This window comes from Abramis brama (assembly GCF_963993115.1).
Source record: "Abramis brama genome assembly, chromosome: 12".
In the NCBI taxonomy this organism is placed as follows: Eukaryota; Metazoa; Chordata; class Actinopteri; order Cypriniformes; family Leuciscidae; genus Abramis; species Abramis brama.
This window is the reverse complement of record NC_139974.1, coordinates 40,818,115-40,837,106: the sequence shown is the minus strand read 5'-3', so window position 1 is coordinate 40,837,106 and position 18,992 is coordinate 40,818,115. Positions and strand designations below refer to the sequence as shown.

Below are 18,992 nucleotides of genomic sequence, written 5' to 3'. Positions count from 1 at the left end.
ATAATGGAGCGTATTATATTTGCACTAAGTGCCTGTATTTTTGGCAAAAAGACGCCCACTACTAAATATCTACAGTGGCATAGGTCGTAAGGTGTGAGGTGCTTGAAAGTAGCTTTTGATGCGTTCGACCCGAGTTCGAATCCGCCTTTTGCCGAACTCGCTCTTCTCCCTTTTCCCAACACATGAGATGTAAAATTTATAGCCTAACATAAAGGTCTCTAGCGTTATATTTTGTCAACGAACTAAAATCGAAATTGTGATATGGCTTTGTGCCTTTATAAAACAGCACAAGACTTTAATTAAGTAGCCTATATAGGCATTCTGTTTGTGCTGCGTGATTTAAAGAAGTGCGCACTTTGCTCATGCGATCAGCATGGTGATCTGGTGTTTTTCTCCAAAATAAAAGCTCAAGGGTTTATTTCTTGCAAGTGAAGAAATTAGGACAAAAGTATTGTAATTTTCCTATACTATAGTGTAATGTAAAATATACTTTTGAAATATTCATTTTAATTTATAAAGTACATATTATTGGCTATATGGATTTTACGTCATAGGAATACTTATATAAATCATAAACACTAGTGATAATGTAATGTAGACTGAGACTCTATATCATAACTAATAAGATGTTTGAGCCCTCTTTAGTGTCCAGGTACAAGTCAATGGTTTTTCTTTGTTCAATGTGCACAGTTCATGGTTTGAAGCTCTTAATTTTTAGCTCTCAAAGTGCCAGATTGATGCATTAATTTAACCTTAAAATGTACAAAATTTTCTTGCAGGGGAGCATGCCCCCGAAACCCCCTAGAGGGACAGAGGTCCACCCAACATAGTTTCACAAAATCCTATGGGAGAGAACGATCATTTATTAACTTTACTCCAGCATAGTGCTACAAAGTCATTTTAAGTGAGTAAAACTGTTAATGCCAAATTACAATGGGGGGAATGGGGCTCAATAGGAATCTTGCCTAGGGTGCCAAAAAGGCTAGAAACGGCCCTGCGTGCAATGCAAGTGATCGTGCTGGCTCCTTATTACATTGTCTGCTATAAACAGTATTTGCTTCTTCATTAAATACAGGCGATTGATTGATAAAACATTGATCAAAATTAAGATACAATTTATACAAAACGAAAATCTTTTAAAAAGAGTTTTCTATAAAACAAAACTTAATGAAGTCGTCAAAATCATGTTTTACCAAAAACAGCGCTGTTGCTAGGAGGGCGCCAGCGCCTCTGCCTTTCAGCGGCTCTGCCTCGCGAGTGGATGATAGCCCTGAAGACGCCTAGCATTGATATACCTTTAGTGGTAGTATACCTTTAGTTAAGTTATACCTTAAGAGTCTTCGTAGCGCGCTAAGAGGCATGTTATCGGAAAACGCAGCCCAGGTATGATAACGGAGATTCCAAAGCGCTCTTCTTTGGTCAGAACCATGGAGAGCGATCCCGGATAGGTCCGTCCTATGCACCGAAACTTTTAACAATGCAACAAAATATTTAAAGAGCATCAAGCTATTAAAGGGCACCTAGTATGCCCCTTTTTACAAGATGTAATATTGGTCTTGGGTGTCCCCAGAATGCATTTGTGAAGTTTCAGCACAAAATACCCCACAGTTAATTTATTATAACCATTTGAAAATGTCATTTTTGGGGCCTGTTTTAAAAAGAGCTGTTTTGGTCTATACCACCTTAAATGTAAATTAGCTGCATATCCCCGCCCTGCTGCTGGACCCAGACGATGAAGAGAGTCCGGTGTTACAATATATTCGGTTTCTGAAATATTTGGTTCCAATGGGTGGAGCTATCATGAATATTCACGAGACCATAGCGTGCATGGGTGGGGCGACAAATACAAGCGAGTGGAACAGAAATCATTAGCGTGAGCGCCTCAGACCGCGTTTTGTCTTAAACTACTCCTAACTGTTCGTTTCTCACGAATGACTGAGATTAAGCTTTTTAAATGTCTATTATTGCATGTTTAAATAAATATTTACATATATTCTTGTGTTTTGATTCTGTCTCCCAAAGTTGTCTGTAGGCTATTATTGAAATAGCTTTTATATTATAGCCTATGATAGCTCAAGACAACATATAGGCTACTTGGAGTTGCATGGTGTTGCATGCTTTGAATCAGTGGCGTGAAGACTCTCAAGCCCCTGCCCCTTTTGTCTCAAAATGTATTGTGCCCCTCTCTGATAAATGTAAATAATAATTATTATTAAACAAAATATTATAATAAATAACAATACACTTACACACCATTGCCACGAACAATAATACGGTAATACAAACAAATATTAAATATAATTTTTTTGGCGGAAGCATTTGGCGGAGGTGAAGTGGCAGTAGGCGGAGTTTTTTTTTTCAGCGCTATGTACGCAGCAGTTCGCCGCGAGTCTTCAAACTGCAGGGGCAGCAGGTAATATTAAGCTAATACGGAAAAGTTACATTTATCCTACCATGCTACTGTAAAAGTTGCGGCAGCATGTGAGTTATGCTTAACAATCATTAGTATAACTCAATTTCAGCCGCATTCTGAGTCTGACAATGTCATTCGTTTTTGTCCAGGCCATAGCAAGTGTAATTAGCTTGGGGAAATGCATCTAGTGAAAGGAAATTTCATGTCCAAGGAAAAGTCCATGTCCAGCTCTAAATTGTAAGGAATTTATATCTCTGATTTCATAGTACACTTTACAATGAGGTTTATTTGTTTATTATTCATATTAACTAACATTAACATTAACTAATCATGCAAAAAAAAAAACATTACAGATCATGTACAAAGTAAAAAATCATCAATTGCCAGAAAGTATCCAAGGGTTGTACACAGAAAGAGAATGCCAACATGACTTAAGGGGAACTTGTACAATTCAAAAAGAACATAGGACCAATGCAAAATACCATTGTATTTCAGTTAAAGGTGTAAATCTATGGAATAGCTGTCATGAGGAACTAAAAATATGTGGGGCACTTAATAAGTTAAAGAAACTATTTAAAAAATAATGCACTGAAACTATGAAACCATTTAAAGAATGTTAAATGAACAAGCTGCTTTTGTTGTATTTGGATTGTGCAATGGTACTGCATAAGAAATATAATTATCAATTATTAGAATTATAATGATGTAAGACAATAATTATTTTTATTTTTATTTTTTATTAAAATATGAGATGTTTTAAAAAGGTAGGCATTATAAGCAAGAGCTTCAGCCTACACCTGTTTCAGACTGTGCTGTTGTTTGTTAGCTCAACTGTGTCTGAAACTAAACTAAACTAAACATTTGTTAGGCTACTGTAGGCCTATTTGTTAATCTTAGTTAATAATAATACAACTTTTAATTGTTTGTTCATGTTATGTCACAGTCAGTGCATTAACTAATGTTAACAAATACAACTTTTGATTGTTTTAGTAAATGCTGAAATTAATATTAACTAAGATTAATAAATTGTGTAGAAGTGTAGTTCATTATTAGTTCATGTTAATAAATTTAACTAATGAAACCTTATTGTAAAGTGTTACTGATTTCATGATAGCTAACACTTTATTGAATACATAGGCCTACAATTTATAACATCAACATAACTAAACATGAATTCCTCATAATTACCGACTTGATTCTCTGTTTTGTTTGGTAAAGTAAATAATAATTAGTTATATTATCATAATTTCCGAGAGAGGCTCTCTGACCGACTGCTGCTCTCCATCGAGTGAGATATTCCAAATAATTGTGAGGAAGTCATTAAAATATATAAAACACAACAGACAGACTGGGTACTGCTTTAAATACAGGTGATTTATTTAAAAAATAAATGTTTTTTTAAAAAAGTGCCCTTTTTGGTCCTTCCGCCCCTGCCCCTGAGGAGGTCTGTGCACGCCACTGCTTTGAATGTTGCTTTACACTCAACTGAAAATCTTTTTGATACACAAACTGCCAAAGGTTATCATAAATGTTAAGCTTCAGTTGCTTTAACAGTTGTTTTCTCTAGCAATGCTTTAGAACGTTGGTCAAATTAAGTGATAATTATTTCAAATGTATTGATGTATACATAGCAAAGTCCAACTAAAGTAATGTTATATTCAGTTTGTGCAATTTGTAGTTTCGAATGTACCAGGTGCACTTAATTGTAATAAAACAGAGACAAAACTCTAGCAAATTGATTCATTTAATTTATTTTTTTATTTGGCAATGCCAAATTTAACATTTTCTTTCATTGATATCATGCATGGGTGTTTATGAAATTGCAAAATTAAGGGTGTTTGCTTATAGGGCAAATAAAAACCTCACTGTATAATATAGTATAAGACCTCATCTAAAAGTAGTATGTTTTGATCATGAAGAGACAGAGAAATCACTAAGTGTTGGACTTAACTCACCTCTCATTGTGAAGTTCTGTGCCCTTCTAAGAAGGAAATATTTTTATTTATTTCTAGAAACACCATGAGGAACCTTTCCAGATTTTTTCAATTCATAAGGTTTTAAACATTTCCTTATCTATATTGACAGCCAAAATGACAAATTCAACAAAGATGGGTAGGTTTATTTATATGAATTGTGGTTGAGACTCGTTATTATTTTAAAACATCACCATAGCTAATTGGATGTTGAATGCTTCACAAACTATATGTACTGAAACAATTATTTATTTGCCAAAGCTGTGTACAATAGTAAATTGCACAGAAATAGAGGTCAGAAAATAAGTTTCTCAGGTGTGGTGGGATATGGACATATATTTTAAAAGTATTCTCATTTAAATAATACAATACATATACTTTTTTGTAATATAAAACAATATGCATAAAGTTATCTACATCCTAAATATGATCTAGACTGTTTAAAATTGATAAACAAAAACATCTGCCTCAACTCAAAAATTATTGAGTTTTCATTCATTAACTCAAAATTAGTAAGATACAGTGTCTTAAAATTACATATTTTATTCATATTCATCAGTAAAAACGAGAATGTTAGACAAGAGTAAAACATAGGATCAAGGACAAAATGAATACAGCAGGACTAATAAAATATTGACTATATTATTCAAATATAATACCTTTCCTTAATATTTTGGTATAGCCATGCCTTCTACACCAGTGTGTTTTTGTGTTAACTTGTTTACAAAAAGATTACATAGAATGATAATATTACTAAACTGCTAAGATGTAGGCCTAATTTTTATGATTAATGGTTAGTCATTATCAATTAATTTGACCACTGTTCTAAAGCATTGCTAGAGAAAACAACTGTTAATGGATCTGAAGCTTAACATTTATGATAACCTTTGATAAAGTAAAGGTTGTGTATCAAAAGGATTTTCAGTTGAGTCAGTATAAAGCAACATCCAAAGCATGCAACTCCAAGTTCTGATGTTGTCTTGAGCTATCAGCCTATAATTTAAAGGCTATTTTAATAATATGCAGACAACTTTGGGAGACAGAATAAAGACACAAGAATATATTTGTAAATATTTATTTAAACAGCAATCACACACCTTTAAAAATCCTAATCGCAGTCATGAGAAACGAACAGTTTTATACCATAGATTAGAATGTCAGCGACAACTAATCTGGGAAAATTTGGAGAAATATATTATATGCCTTGCAACGCTTCCTACAGAATCAGTTCAGTTCAGGCAAACTCAAGAGTACTGAAACACATGCTATAAAACGATGAATTATTTATAAAATATATACGAGTAGTTTAAGGTTAACTTCGTTCAACTTTATTACCTGTTTGAAATAAATCCATAAAACAAAACGAGGCGCTCACGCTAATAATTTTCGTTCCACTCGCTAGTAGCTATTTGTTGCCCCGCCCACGCTATGGTATCGTAAATATTCATGATAGCTCCACCCATTGGAACCAAATATTTCAGGAACCGAATATATTTTAACACCGGCACAGAATAAACACGAATGAGAATGGACTAAACGTCTCGGAAAGGTTATTTGATACATTTATGTACTTACAAAGTTTTAATCGCGTCTCCTTTGCAATTATGAATGTGCAACACACACACACAAACTGTGATAACGTTCGCGCATTTTTTTAAACTACACACACACACACACACACACACACACACACACAAATACTGTGATAACGTTTGCTAAGTTCAAACGATTTTTTTTTATTTTATTATTATTAAGGGGAGGGAGATAGACGTTTATATACTTTCTATGGAGATAGAGCAGACCTTAATTTATTTACATTTGTAATTGCTGCAAAAAATGAATAAATAGCTTTAGACGCATTTGTTGTTGAACTGGCTGACATCGATTGAAATGACTATTTGCTCAAAAATCATAAAATACACTTACTTCTGGAGGTGACGTTGGTTCGCGAACAGTAGGCAACGATCCACACTTGAGGATTAACTTTGACCCTCGTTAACAGTCAGTCAGAACATGATTCTCGTATTTAGGAAGTTTAAGTGGCGCCTTTTCTTCATAAATAAAATCCATCCGCTGCGTTTTCAGTGGCTCTGATGTCAGTGAAGACTAGTATGTCCATTCTTACATCCCACAACAGAACACCTACACTTCTTATAAGACATTACACACTGGCTGTCGTTGAAACAATGGAGGAGGGTGAACAGATCACCGAAGGCGGGGTCTATGCCAAAACCAGATGTCAATCAAATCACGTCGGTGGGGCTTAGCGCAATTCTATGTCACAGTGAGGGAAATCTAGAACAGGGCGTTCTGAGACAGTGCTTATAATTTATTGAGATAGTAAAAAAACTACTGGGTGGATTTGTATCATTCTAGGGTGGTTTTGCTCACACACTGCCAACACACATTTATGTTCAAACACCATGTAAAAGTGTATTTTTCATAATAGGTGCCCTTTAAAATCTATATTATGTATACGCACAGATAATATAACATAGGCTATATTAGTCAATATTTTTTATTAGGTTAAGCAGTGATTGGATAACGTTTTTTATTTTTTATTTATCGTTTTTAATTTAAGGCCCACCCACAATTGGTCTGGCCCATCCAAAACTGGAATCCTGGCGCCGTGCCTGGTTGGTCGTACCAGTTTTGTGGCTATCAAATGTGTAAATAACATCGCAAGAAGTAGCCTACACATGACAAAGCTAACACTTTGGTCATCATCTTTCATTATTTCGGCAAATGTCTCCCACACTCCAACAGCTTCCACTCCCCAGTCTTCATTTATTCTCTTGCCGCCTCCATCTCTACCTGCAGACTGAGCTTGTGCGTCATCTCGCCAGTTATTCAGCCAATAAAGTGTAGGCCTATGTATTTCATAGAAAATTGTGTCTAGTACTAGTCGTATATAAATTACAAAGGTTTAATTGGCATCTTAATTTCAAACGACCCGACCGACCGCGACCCGAATATCATTAAAAATATTTTTGGGTGACCGCAGGCACCCGCTCATTTCGGATCAACCCGCGCATCACTGGGGGCTAGTGATTGGCCAGCTACCGGAGCATGATAAGCTGCTATGGCTGCCACTTACAATTTGAGCGTGGACGGCCCACATCCAACAGCTCTTGTAGAAAGGAGAGTATCACAGAACATCAAAGTGTCTATTCGAGCACCATCCGGAGAACACTGACCACTTCAGGGCATAGAGACACCTGGTAGACGGGGCTCTAGCCTCAGTAATTGTGTTCAAGACCTTCTCGGGGAGGTCCCTGGGTACCCGTTGAGGGGCCACACATGTAGAGCCCATAAATCGGGACGAGGGTGCCAGATCGTCCCGTTCGCTTGTGTGAGGAGATCTTTCCTCAGTGGGACAGGCCAAGGGACTTCGTCCATCATCTGAACCAGCTCTGGGAACTACGAGGACTGGGCATCCGCTCTCCCTGACCCCTGTTTGATGACCTGGGGAGTCATGGAAACGGGGGGGGGGGGGGGAACAGGGCCAGGGATTGGCCAGCTAGTCCCTGCTCTTTGAAAAGAACACTGAGCAGTGAGTGTTGTTTCCCAGGGCGAAAAGGTCGACTTCGGCCTCGCCGAATATAAAACACTCAATATCAGACGAACCATCTGAGGGTTTAGAGACCACTCGCCTAGGGGAGTCTTGTATCGAGAAAGTATATCCGCACCCAGATTCTGAATGCCAGGGATATGTGCTGCTCTCAGAGTGCTCAAGTTGGCTTGCACCCAGAGAAGGAAGTCTCTCGTCATGGTGTACAGGTTGCACGACCTGATACCACCCATTGGCGATTTATATATGACACCACCGACATGTTGTCCGTGTGGACTAAGACGTGGTGCCCTTTGAAGTTTGACAGAAATCCTTGCAGGGCCAAACAAACTGCTTTAATTTCCTGGCAGTTATATGTAAGCTCTTCTCCTTGCTCGACCAGAGGCCAGAGACCGGCTTGCCCTCGTGCACTGGGTTGGAGGCATCTGTGAAAACCACTTTCCTCCTGGAGGCCACCCCCATGGTCACGCCCTCATGGTACCAGTCCTGAGCCCGCCAAGAAACAACCATGATTCACCATAATGTGCAGGCTCCCCGACTGCCATGCATAGGCTGGCACGCTGCGTTTGAGCCAGTGCTGGAGCGGGCGCATATAAAGTAATCCCATACGGAGTACTGGCGATGCGGCTTCCATGAGTCCGAGAAGTTTCTGAAACTTTCTGAGGCATGTTTGTGCACCTGCTTTGAGGGAGGCTGTCAGCTGTTGAACAGAGAATGCACGCTCTGATGTGAGCCGCGCTCTCATAGTTGTAGAGTCGATAACTGTGAAGATTTAGAGTTTTAACTCAGAAAGATTACAGTCTGGCTGGGGTTCAGTTTGCTCTTGGATAAACTGATTTTGAGCCCCAGGCATTCCAAATGGCTGAGGATCGAAGCTCTAGGTGTCACGAGTTTGGTCCTTGACTGGCCAGAACAAGCCAGTCATCGAGATAACTCAGCACGCGCACTCCCTGATGCCTCGGGAGAAAGTCTATGCACTTCGTCTATGCACTTCGTGTACGGGCCGCTGGTCCGCCTGAGAGAACAGGGCCGATGAAGGTGTTTGAGCAGGAGAAAGCGAGGCACGTGGGGACGTGGCCGGCGTGGGCTCACTTATTTCCTGCCATTGGCTGCGGAGCTTCTTTTTCCTTGGCAGAAGTAGAGCAGTAAAAGGAAGAGGGAGCTGTGGAGATGGCGTCGCTATCTTTGGAGAGGGCTAGCCGGCGTCCGCAGTACAGAGACAGGCATGCTCTCACAGACAGAGCAGCCACCGACAGAAAGTGCGGCTTAAGCGCGGGAGGTTCCCAGGCATGTGACGCACTTCGTGTGGCCGTCGGCCTCGTGCAGATGGGATCCGCACCTGGCGCATATAGAGCGAGGCATTTGCAACAACGTTCGCAAAATAGCTCTTTTAGACTGTGTGATGCAGCGGCGAGAACACAGTAGCAGAAAGGATATAGACGTCGATCAAGCAACTTTTGCTATGTATTCTGATTAATTATATTGTCTGATGTGACAGACACCGTGGGGAAGGAGGACATCTAGTGGTGACCCAGGGAACTCAAACCAGACACTGTGACAATAGTAAACTGATAGCCTGCACATAATATGATGGCATTATAATATAACAATGTAATATGTAATGATAAAGTTTGCAGACTTCATAAATTGAAACAATAAAAAAGCAAAGCACACCTGATGCACATTACTTTGTTCTTCATTTTTCTAGAAGTAGAGTTTAAGAACCTTGCTGTATTTTTGTGTAATTTATTAAGAGAAAGTACACCGCCAACTTACTCCGATGAAAATGACTTGAACGCAGCTTCTGTTCGTATACACGACTTCCCACCTCGTAAGTACGAGCTTACCAGGGGTGCGTTTCCCAAAAGCATCGTTAGCCAACTATGTTCGCAAGTTCCGTCGTTATCAGCATTCAACGAGTCAGTGTTTCCCGAAACCATCGTTCTAACGAACATTTGCAAACAGCATTTCAAAGTTGTGTAGTTGGAACACAGCTCTCGACCTGTGGTTAGAAGCAGAGTTTCTAGTTTGCATGACATGTAGACTTAATAAATCCTCATCTTGAGCAAAAAAAGAAAGCTGACATTCAGTACAACCAGTGTCTTTTATTTAGCATACATACAAATGTCATTTACGTCTTTTAGTTTGTCAAGAGATTTAAAGCACCGTTTTTGAAGTGCGCATGTGCGAACATGCTCTACTATGTAAGAACGAGCCTATGAGTGAATCTGGAAATAAAGCAAAAAAACTGAGAAAAATGAGAAATAGCCCTCAGATGTCATATCTGTAATTTATAACAAAACATCTAGCGTTAATTCGATCTCAAACAGATTCTTTAAAGAAGTTATTACTCCACCACATGCGTGACGTCATAAACCTATGTGGTTGAATGACCACTTTGCGACAATACAGTTTCGGGAAACAGTCGAGACTAGCTAGTCGAGTGGAGTTTAGACCAAAAAGCTCTATTTTTGTCTCATCAGACCACATGACCTTCTCCCTTTCCTCCTCTGGATCATCCAGATGGTCATTGGCAAACTTCAGATGAGCCTGGACATGCGCTGGCTTGAGCAGGGGGACCTTGCGTGCACTGCAGTTTTTTAATCCATGACGGCGTAGTGTGTTACTAATGGTTTTCTTTGAGACTGTGGTCCCACTCCCAGCCCAGCAAACACAGAACGCTGGCGCAACGTACCCAACCTTCTAACAATGTTTTAGCAAACTACGTTGTGTGGTGAATGTTGTCACAGCGTTGTCACAATGTTGACATTAAACCGTTCAGGGCCATTGCTTAAGGTTGTGCCAATGGTGCCTTGACAACCACTGGACTATATATGTACTCGTCACCAGAGATGGGCTTAAATACATGGAAATGTATTTAAAATACAAATACAAAATACTGTGTGGAAAAATGTATTTAAATACAAATACAAAATACTGTGTGAAAAAATGTATTTAAATACAAATACAGTATTTTGTATTTTGAAAATACAAGTGGAATTGGCCATCCAGTGCAGGTATAAGTCACAGTGAATGAAGAAACTACATAGGCCTACTGACTTTTCATTCTTAACCACATCTCTGCCCTCTCTGTCATTCTTTCTCTCATTCTTTCTGTCATTCTTTCTTTCTTTCTTTCTTTCTTTCTTTCTTTCTTTCTTTCTTTCTGGCAATGTGGGCGATATGACCAAAATCTTAATTTTACTTCACAGTAACAATATCATGGTTTCACAATTCTCAATATCAGTTTTGATTCCACAGCATAAACTGAATTTCAAACTTTCAAACTTTTTTTTTTTGCAGGTAGTCCAATGCTTTTTAAGTAATTTTATGTTTATTTTATGTAAAGTTTATTTGTTTCTATAAGTTTATTCAAATTAGAAAGTGTATCTAAATAGAGATTTCATTTAGAATTAATTTAGATTCATTTGACACTATTTCCCCCTTTTTTATTATTTTTCATGTACAATAAAACTAAAAGCTGAAGATTTTTGTGGAGTATCATTCATCAGTGTTTGTTTTTCCACTCCAACGTTTCAATAATTCCTGCCCACTAAAAGCTGCACGGATAAATTTGCTTACCCCACAAATAGGCCCATCTATGTCAACGATTTAGAAAAAGTTCCATCAATTAACACTTTATATCATCACTATGATAGTGCCATATCAACCAGCCCTAACATGCAGTAATGCTTTAAACACATTTGACAAGCTAGTTGATAAAAATCAAGAACCGGTCAAGACTGATTGGCTAACGCTATTTTCCTAGCCTGGTTAAAACCAGACCATTCTCAGTAATAACTGAGTTATGGTCTGGCAAAGCTTCATTAATAACTAATTTCCAAAGGGGCGTCACCAACAGACGTCACTCAAATGCCTCTGGGCGCAATTGGATAGACCTAAAACCAATCAGAGCGATCGTCATCGTGTAAAGCCCGCCTCAACGTTTCTGATTGGTGCCTCGATTTGGACGGATTAGAAATCGGCTTGAATGGGCTCTTTGCCAGTCTACTTGCAGAGCAAATCTAAATTTGCCGGGAGTTTGTCTGGGTTTTCCAAGGCTACTATTTTCCCACTTGTCTGTGCACTTTTATTCTTTCATGTTAACTAAAGTGAATAATGCACTATTTTAACTTTAATCAACAAGTAGAATAGATCATGACATTCTCACCTTATTCCAAAAAAAAATCGTTGATCCAATACTGAGCTAGTGAATGGGCCCTATTTTAACGGTCTGAAATGCAAGTATCAAGCGCGAAACGCAAGTAACTTTGTGGGCGGGTCTTGGGCGCTGTTGCTATTATACCGGCGGGATAAATGACTCTTGCGCCCGACGCAAATCTAAAATGGGTTGGTCTGAAGTAGCTTCATTATTCATAGGTGTGGTTTGGGCATAATGTGAAATAAACCAATCAGAGCGTCATCTCACATTTTCTCTTTAAGAGCAGGCGCGCTTGTTCCATGGCGGATTGCTATTATAACGGCGGATTTGCCAGACACGCACCAGCAGCGGTTCACAGCCAAGGAGACCGACGTTCTCGTCAGGGCCGTAAAACACAGAGAAGTGACATTGGGGATGGAGAAACACACCCAAATTAACTTCGGTTAAACAGGCGTATGATAATTTGGGTAAATGTGTAAGCTAGATGTATGCTTTTATAATAAACTATCTATCTATCTATCTATCTATCTATCTATCTATCGTAATAATGTATGATTTGCAAAAATGAAAACTGCTGCTTTTGTGTAGATGAGAGAATAAAAGTGTATGCGCGTTGTGCACACACTACGCTACATTGATTATGGCCAAGCATGCGCCCTTAAAATAGCATATGAATAATATGCGCAACGGAATTGTTTTCTAAACCTGCAAAATAGCATGAGGGAACGTTTGTGCCGGAACACGCCTCCTCTTTGCGCTGAACCGCCCCGGGGAGCCCCAAGTGTATTTCTTAGTTAACCGATGTGCGTCTGTGGAGGGAAAAGTCCGCTGTGCGCGGGTGCAAGATAGGAATGATACATGCGTCGGTGTACAAAGTCAATTGCGCTGGGTGCAAGATAAGGCCCAAGGTCTGAACTAGTTGATGCACAAAATCAATACCCTGATAAAGAGGTTGACTGGCAAAAAGTATTTTATGTATTTTGAAAATACAAAAATACTCACCTTAAATGTATTTAAATACAAATTACATTATAATTTTTCCAAAGGCTTTAAAATACAAAATACAAAATAGTATTTTGTATTTCAAATACGTATTTTAAATACATGTATCTGAAATACTGCCCATCCCTGCTCGTCACTGCCCTGAAGCGTGAAAATCGGCCTTTTAAATATCAACCGCCCGTTGGGCTCATTGTGTTGTCTCGTTCTTCATCGAGCAAGGATACGTGAGTATTGCGTATTATTTACCTCAGCTAAATAAGATACGTAATTATTCAAACACAACCTACAACTTCATTTTCTAATGTGACTAATGTAGCCTCGCTTGCACTGTTTAGTTTTTCATTTCATTTGTCTGCTATTTAGTCTCTTTCGTTTCTTGGCTCCTCTGGATTTGTGGATGTTTCCTGGACTGATTCCGTTTACCAAACTTTATCGCCCGGCTTTCGATTACTGTCTGCCATGTACAGAACCGGTTTTGTTCATTACATGTTCTGATATTTGCTTTTTATGTTTTATTTATTATACTTAAAATTAATTTGTATAGTAATTTTCGTTTTTTTTGTTTTTCACAAATGCATGACTTTTGGAAGTGTAATTTGTTTATATATGCAGTTAGTTTTAATAAAGTTGAATTAACGTAACCTTCTGCAATTTTTACTCTTCAAAGTGTACACTTGCAGGTGTTGATTATAATTAGGCTAATTTACTGATAGTCCCATTAAATAATAATATTTAAAAAAAGGATAAACAATATTTAAAAAATATATATATAATTATCTCAAATATGACTAATTAAAAATTTACCTCAAAACATAAAATGCTAAATTGGGAATATCTATATCTAGCATAAAAAACAAAAATTGTCAGAACGTCGTCTCTCAGTTGCTGAATGTCGCGCAACAACGTTGCTACAGCCCTGTCACGTCTTACAATTCTATGTTGTTACAATGTTGCGAGCACGTAGACAGCGACGTTGCCATAGCAGAAATGCAACGTGCCACAGACTTTGCCACAACGACTTTGAAGAGTCAGGTGATTGACCAGGTCCTGCTGTGTAGTTCTGGGCTGATCCCTCACCTTCCTCATGATCATTGATGCCCCACGTGGTGAGATCTTGCATGGTGAACTTCTTCCATTTTCTAATAATTGCGGAAACAGTTGTTGCCTTCTCACCAAGCTGCTTGCCTATTGTCCTGTAGCCCATCCCAGCCCTGTGCAGGTCTAAATTTTGACGTCTAAAAACGTCTTGTTTAGTGTGAAGTCGATGTCCCTACACCTACAACAGACCAGGCGTACATCTAATCTCGATGAGCGCTCCTTGTCACAGTTGTAAACATGATGGCGTTCTTCTTCCACGAGGGGTTTCGCGTCATGGCATTTAAGCTGATGCATTCTAAAATAACGCTCACCTTGTGCAGGACATGCAATAAGTCAGGAGAGGTGTCATATTTTGCCAAAAATGTGGTCATATTTTTGCAACAGAAAAGCTGAAATGTAAAGCTGTTTTTTAGCAAACCAAGAATACAGACTACTTAGCTGTTATTTTAGTACTGTAACTGTTTTTTTTGTGTGTTATTTAGTGTTAAATTATTGTAGTTATAGGTTTTATTGTGAATTTGTTGTGTTTTCTATTTAGGGTACTTATTTAAATATATTTAAGTATACTTAAATTTGAAAATATTGTTCAATTTTAAGAATAATAAAGCACGATTATAGGGCTGTTACCAGGAAAAATAAAATCTGAATCAACAAAATGCATCTTCGCTCTGCAGATGTGGGACGTGCAGAAACTGACTCTGAATGGCATTAGATGTCATTTGCACAGTATAATGCATTTACACTGCAATTACAATTGCATAAATAATGTTATGAGATGAATTTTTTTTAACATAACATTTTGAATCAAAGCAAAGCAAGGCTGGCTTTAGAAACCCGGATGAGCCGTGTGTTATCCAGTGTTGCTGTTGATGACGGTAATTTTCTGGGAATATCAGACCTCGGAATGTGGTGACTGACCAATCAGATTCAAGTATTCCAGAGAGACGTGTAATAATCATTTGGATTACATAGCTCTAGAGTTGTCAAAAAGTACTGACTTCGGTACCAAACGGCACTGAAATTTAAAAATGATGACGCTTGAAGCGCTGTAAAATGTTCGTCACATTAAAAAAAAAATCTGTACCGTTTATTACCAAATTTGGTACTTTTTGACAACTCTAGCTTATGGCTTTATTTTGCCCATTATATTGGGATTATACTTTAGAAGATTAAAGTCAGTTATTGTTTATTATTTTGTTATACAGGGAATCTTGCTCTTAGAGCCACAGCTGTCCAGTCTTCCACATATCCTCAAACAGGAGCTCAAAAGGCTGTCGATGGCAACAGGGAATCAAATTTCAATCTGGGGTATTGCAGTGCGACTAATGTGGACAGGGACCCCTGGTGGAGAGTTGACTTGGGGGAAGCCTACGGGGTAACCAGGGTTAGCATCACTAATCGTGGAGATGGTGTTCCAGAGAGGATAAATGGAGCTCAGATCCGTATCGGCAACAGCCTGAGAAATAATGGCAACAATAATGAGCTGTAAGTATTGTCTCTCTCTTAATACTTACTGTAATGGTTAGAAAATAAGTAAATAAGATAAAATTACTTTTAGGTATAATTAAGTATATTTAACATGAATTATGCCGTTTTGATTCGCCCCTCTCTATTTCTCTCTGTGTCTTCACAGGGCTGCAAGTATTGAGTCCATCCCAGCTGGAGAGACAAAAACATTTGAGTTTAAGCCTATTAAGGGGCAATATGTCAACATTTTTATTCCTGGGCGCAATGAAATTCTCACACTGTGTGAGGTTGAGGTGTTTGCAGGTAAGGGACAGAGAGAGAAGACTCAGTGATAGAATTTGTTTATGTTCTTATTAATGTGTGTATAACTGTTATTATTTTATTAACAGACTCATTAACGTACAATTGTGTTCCAAGTAAGTGTTCTTTATTACTTTCAATGTTGTCAGTAACACATAATAAAACAATAATAATATTCTTACTGAACATTTGATAACCAATAAGGGATAATGTGAATCAACACAGTTGTAATCGCAAAGTAAACCCTGAAAGGGTAGTCTTGCGTAGCCAGACCTTCAGACTGACGGCTGAAGGTCTGGAATTCATAGCAGCTTTCTTTGGCCAAGGCCCGCCCATAAGGCCGTTTGACCGACATGTCAAACAACCAATTACAGTTCGTTTCGTTCAGCGTGTAACGAGTGGAAATAAGTGTGGCCCCTTTAAGAGCTGCGCGCTCCCTAAAAAACAGTCTGCACTCTGTATGGTATGATATACAACCGCGCCTCGAATACCCCATGTATGCGGGTAATTTCTGTTTGGAGATTTTGTTTTAATCTTGTTTTGTTTGTTTGGTAACGCTGTGGATGGTGGAGCCTGGGACGGACAATTGGCCGAGTTGGATTGGAGAAATAAAACGCGAGTTGTTGTTAAATATCAATCGCCTCCGTGAGTCTGTCTGGCCTAATAACTTTGTGAGCTATCCATATTTTCTTCCCCTCCTGACACAACGTTACAAGCGTCACGTTTCGGGGCGTGGAAATGTCCCCACAACAACAGACCGGCGTGCAACAAGTCAGTCAGCATAGAAAATCAAAGAAGGAGAAGAAAACAAGCAGTAAGTCATTGATCTGTTCGTGCACGTATAACAACAATGGCGTCTGCATTACCACATCTGATCAAAACACAGAGTAAATCAGTAGGAAACGCAATCACACGTCTGCGCTTTGTTTTCCCGGCGGACCGAAAATAAACGCGACACTCGCGCCCCCCGGAAATCCGATAAAATTCAACCAATCAGGTGACGACTTCGACATTCCTGAAGTGTTTCCAGTTAAGTGTACCATATGCATCAGACGTTTAGCCAACGTTCCGTGGGCGTGACGTCTGAGGCTGAGACTACTGAAAGGGTAATCAGGACCCTCTTATTACATGGCTACTAACCACAAATAAATAATTTTGGACACAAAATATTAATTAAAGTTGAAATATTTTACAGCACTTGTAATAAACGCAAAGATTCCGTGAAAAAAACGGGACAAAAGCAAGACAAACGGGCAAGTTCAAACAAGACAAACATTTGGGATAATGTTCAGTCATGTACAACAAATTATACAATCTTAATATTTGAATACAATCAATGAATAACAAAGACGCAACTGACACCAGTTGTGTTTGTATGAAACGAGAGAGAGCGGGTCCACAGCGTGATACAAGAAACATTAAAGAAAGGCCGGCTCCAGAAACCCGGATGAGCTGTGTGTTATCCAGCATTACTGTTTATGATGTCATTATCTGGGAATATCAGACCTGGGAATGTGGCAACTGACCAATCAGATTCAAGTATTCCAGAGAGCCGTGTAATAATCATTTGGATTACACTATAGTTTAGCTTTATTTTGCCCATTATATTGGGATTATACATTAGCACATAAAAGTAAAAAAAAAAAATTAATTGTCTGTTATTTTATCTTAAACAGGGAATCTTGCTCTTGGAGCCACAGCTGTCCAGTCTACCATATACGAGAGAACAGTAGCTCAAAATGCTGTCGATGGCATCAGGAATTCAGATTTCAATCTGGGGTCATGCAGTGCGACTTATGTGGACAGGGACCCCTGGTGGAGAGTTGACTTGGGGCAAGCCTACAATGTAACCAGGGTTAGCATCACTAATCGTGGAGATTGTTGTGCATGGAGGATCAATGGAGCTCAGATCCGTATCGGCAACTGCCTGGAAAATAATGGCAACAATAATGAGCTGTAAGTATTGTCTCTCTCTTAATAATTACATAAATGTTTGGAAAATTAGTAAAAAAGATAAAATTGCTTGGAATAAATCCTTCTATGCTGCATGCAGATTGAAAACGCCCCTCTATTTCTTCTTCACAGGGCTGCAACTGTTGTGTCCATCCCACTTGGAGAGACAAAAACATTTCAGTTCAAGCCTATTAAGGGGCGATATGTGAACATTTTTATACCTGGGCGCAATGAATATCTTACACTGTGTGAGGTTGAGGTGTTTGCAGGTGAGCAATTAAAGGAGAGAGAGATGGTGTGTAGACATTTGTACTATTTATACAATGTGTATGTTGCCTTAATAATTGTTCTTTTCTGATTTCATTGCCAGATTAAGTGAAGTGAGATCCTACAAGCAAAATATCAAACTACGTTTTTTTCTGAGCAATACTAATATTGCACTTTTTTCATTCTTTTTTTTTATTTTATTTACCTATGCACCTTTTATCCTTAAAATAAAGGATAAGTTTCTGTGCACATTCAGTAAAGGTTTGAAATGGTTTATGGTTATCTTGAAATGGTTATCTCTCTTCTTTCTACATCAATAAATTACTAAAGCATTGCATGTTGTATTGTATGTTTCTGGATAAAAAAAGGCTTACCGGTATTTGGATATTTACAATGAGGAGGAGGTATAGTGTTACATAGCTACCCATCTAGGGTTGAGGAGCTGATAACAAAGTAAAGAAGAATAACATTTTACAAAAAAGAGAAAGAAAAAGAAAACCATGGAGAGAACGAGGATTTCCAACCTTCTGTCCCAGAATCAACAACACAACCACCAATTCAACCAATATTAGCTTCTAATTTTCTGTTATAAAGAGTAAAAAAGGCACAAAATCAATAATAACCAAACCAGATATATTAATATAAAAAATAATAATAATGAAATTAGGGGCAATAGCTTCAGGGGAGAACCTGGCCAAAATAACAAATGACAAAATAACAAAAAACTAACTTGAATCTCTCTAAATTACCAGGAGAAAGATCATTCAGAATAATAATTTACATAAC

The 18,992-nt window shown here is 38.4% G+C and overlaps 1 protein-coding gene across 2 annotated transcripts in view; it reads left to right on the top strand.

Annotated features, from left to right (window-relative positions):
* Positions 1–18,992, top strand: part of LOC311093305 (uncharacterized protein) — a 42,388-nt gene extending 23,396 nt beyond the window's left edge. For both annotated transcript variants that reach the window (XM_084130603.1, XM_084130604.1), the window contains 6 exons: positions 15,425–15,704; positions 15,853–15,989; positions 16,076–16,102; positions 17,663–17,942; positions 18,072–18,208; positions 18,310–18,992. In XM_084130603.1, coding sequence (XP_083986729.1) covers positions 15,425–15,704; positions 15,853–15,989; positions 16,076–16,102; positions 17,663–17,942; positions 18,072–18,208; positions 18,310–18,314 — 866 coding nt within the window. In that variant the 3' untranslated portion in view covers positions 18,315–18,992. The remainder of the gene's footprint in view (positions 1–15,424; positions 15,705–15,852; positions 15,990–16,075; positions 16,103–17,662; positions 17,943–18,071; positions 18,209–18,309) is intronic.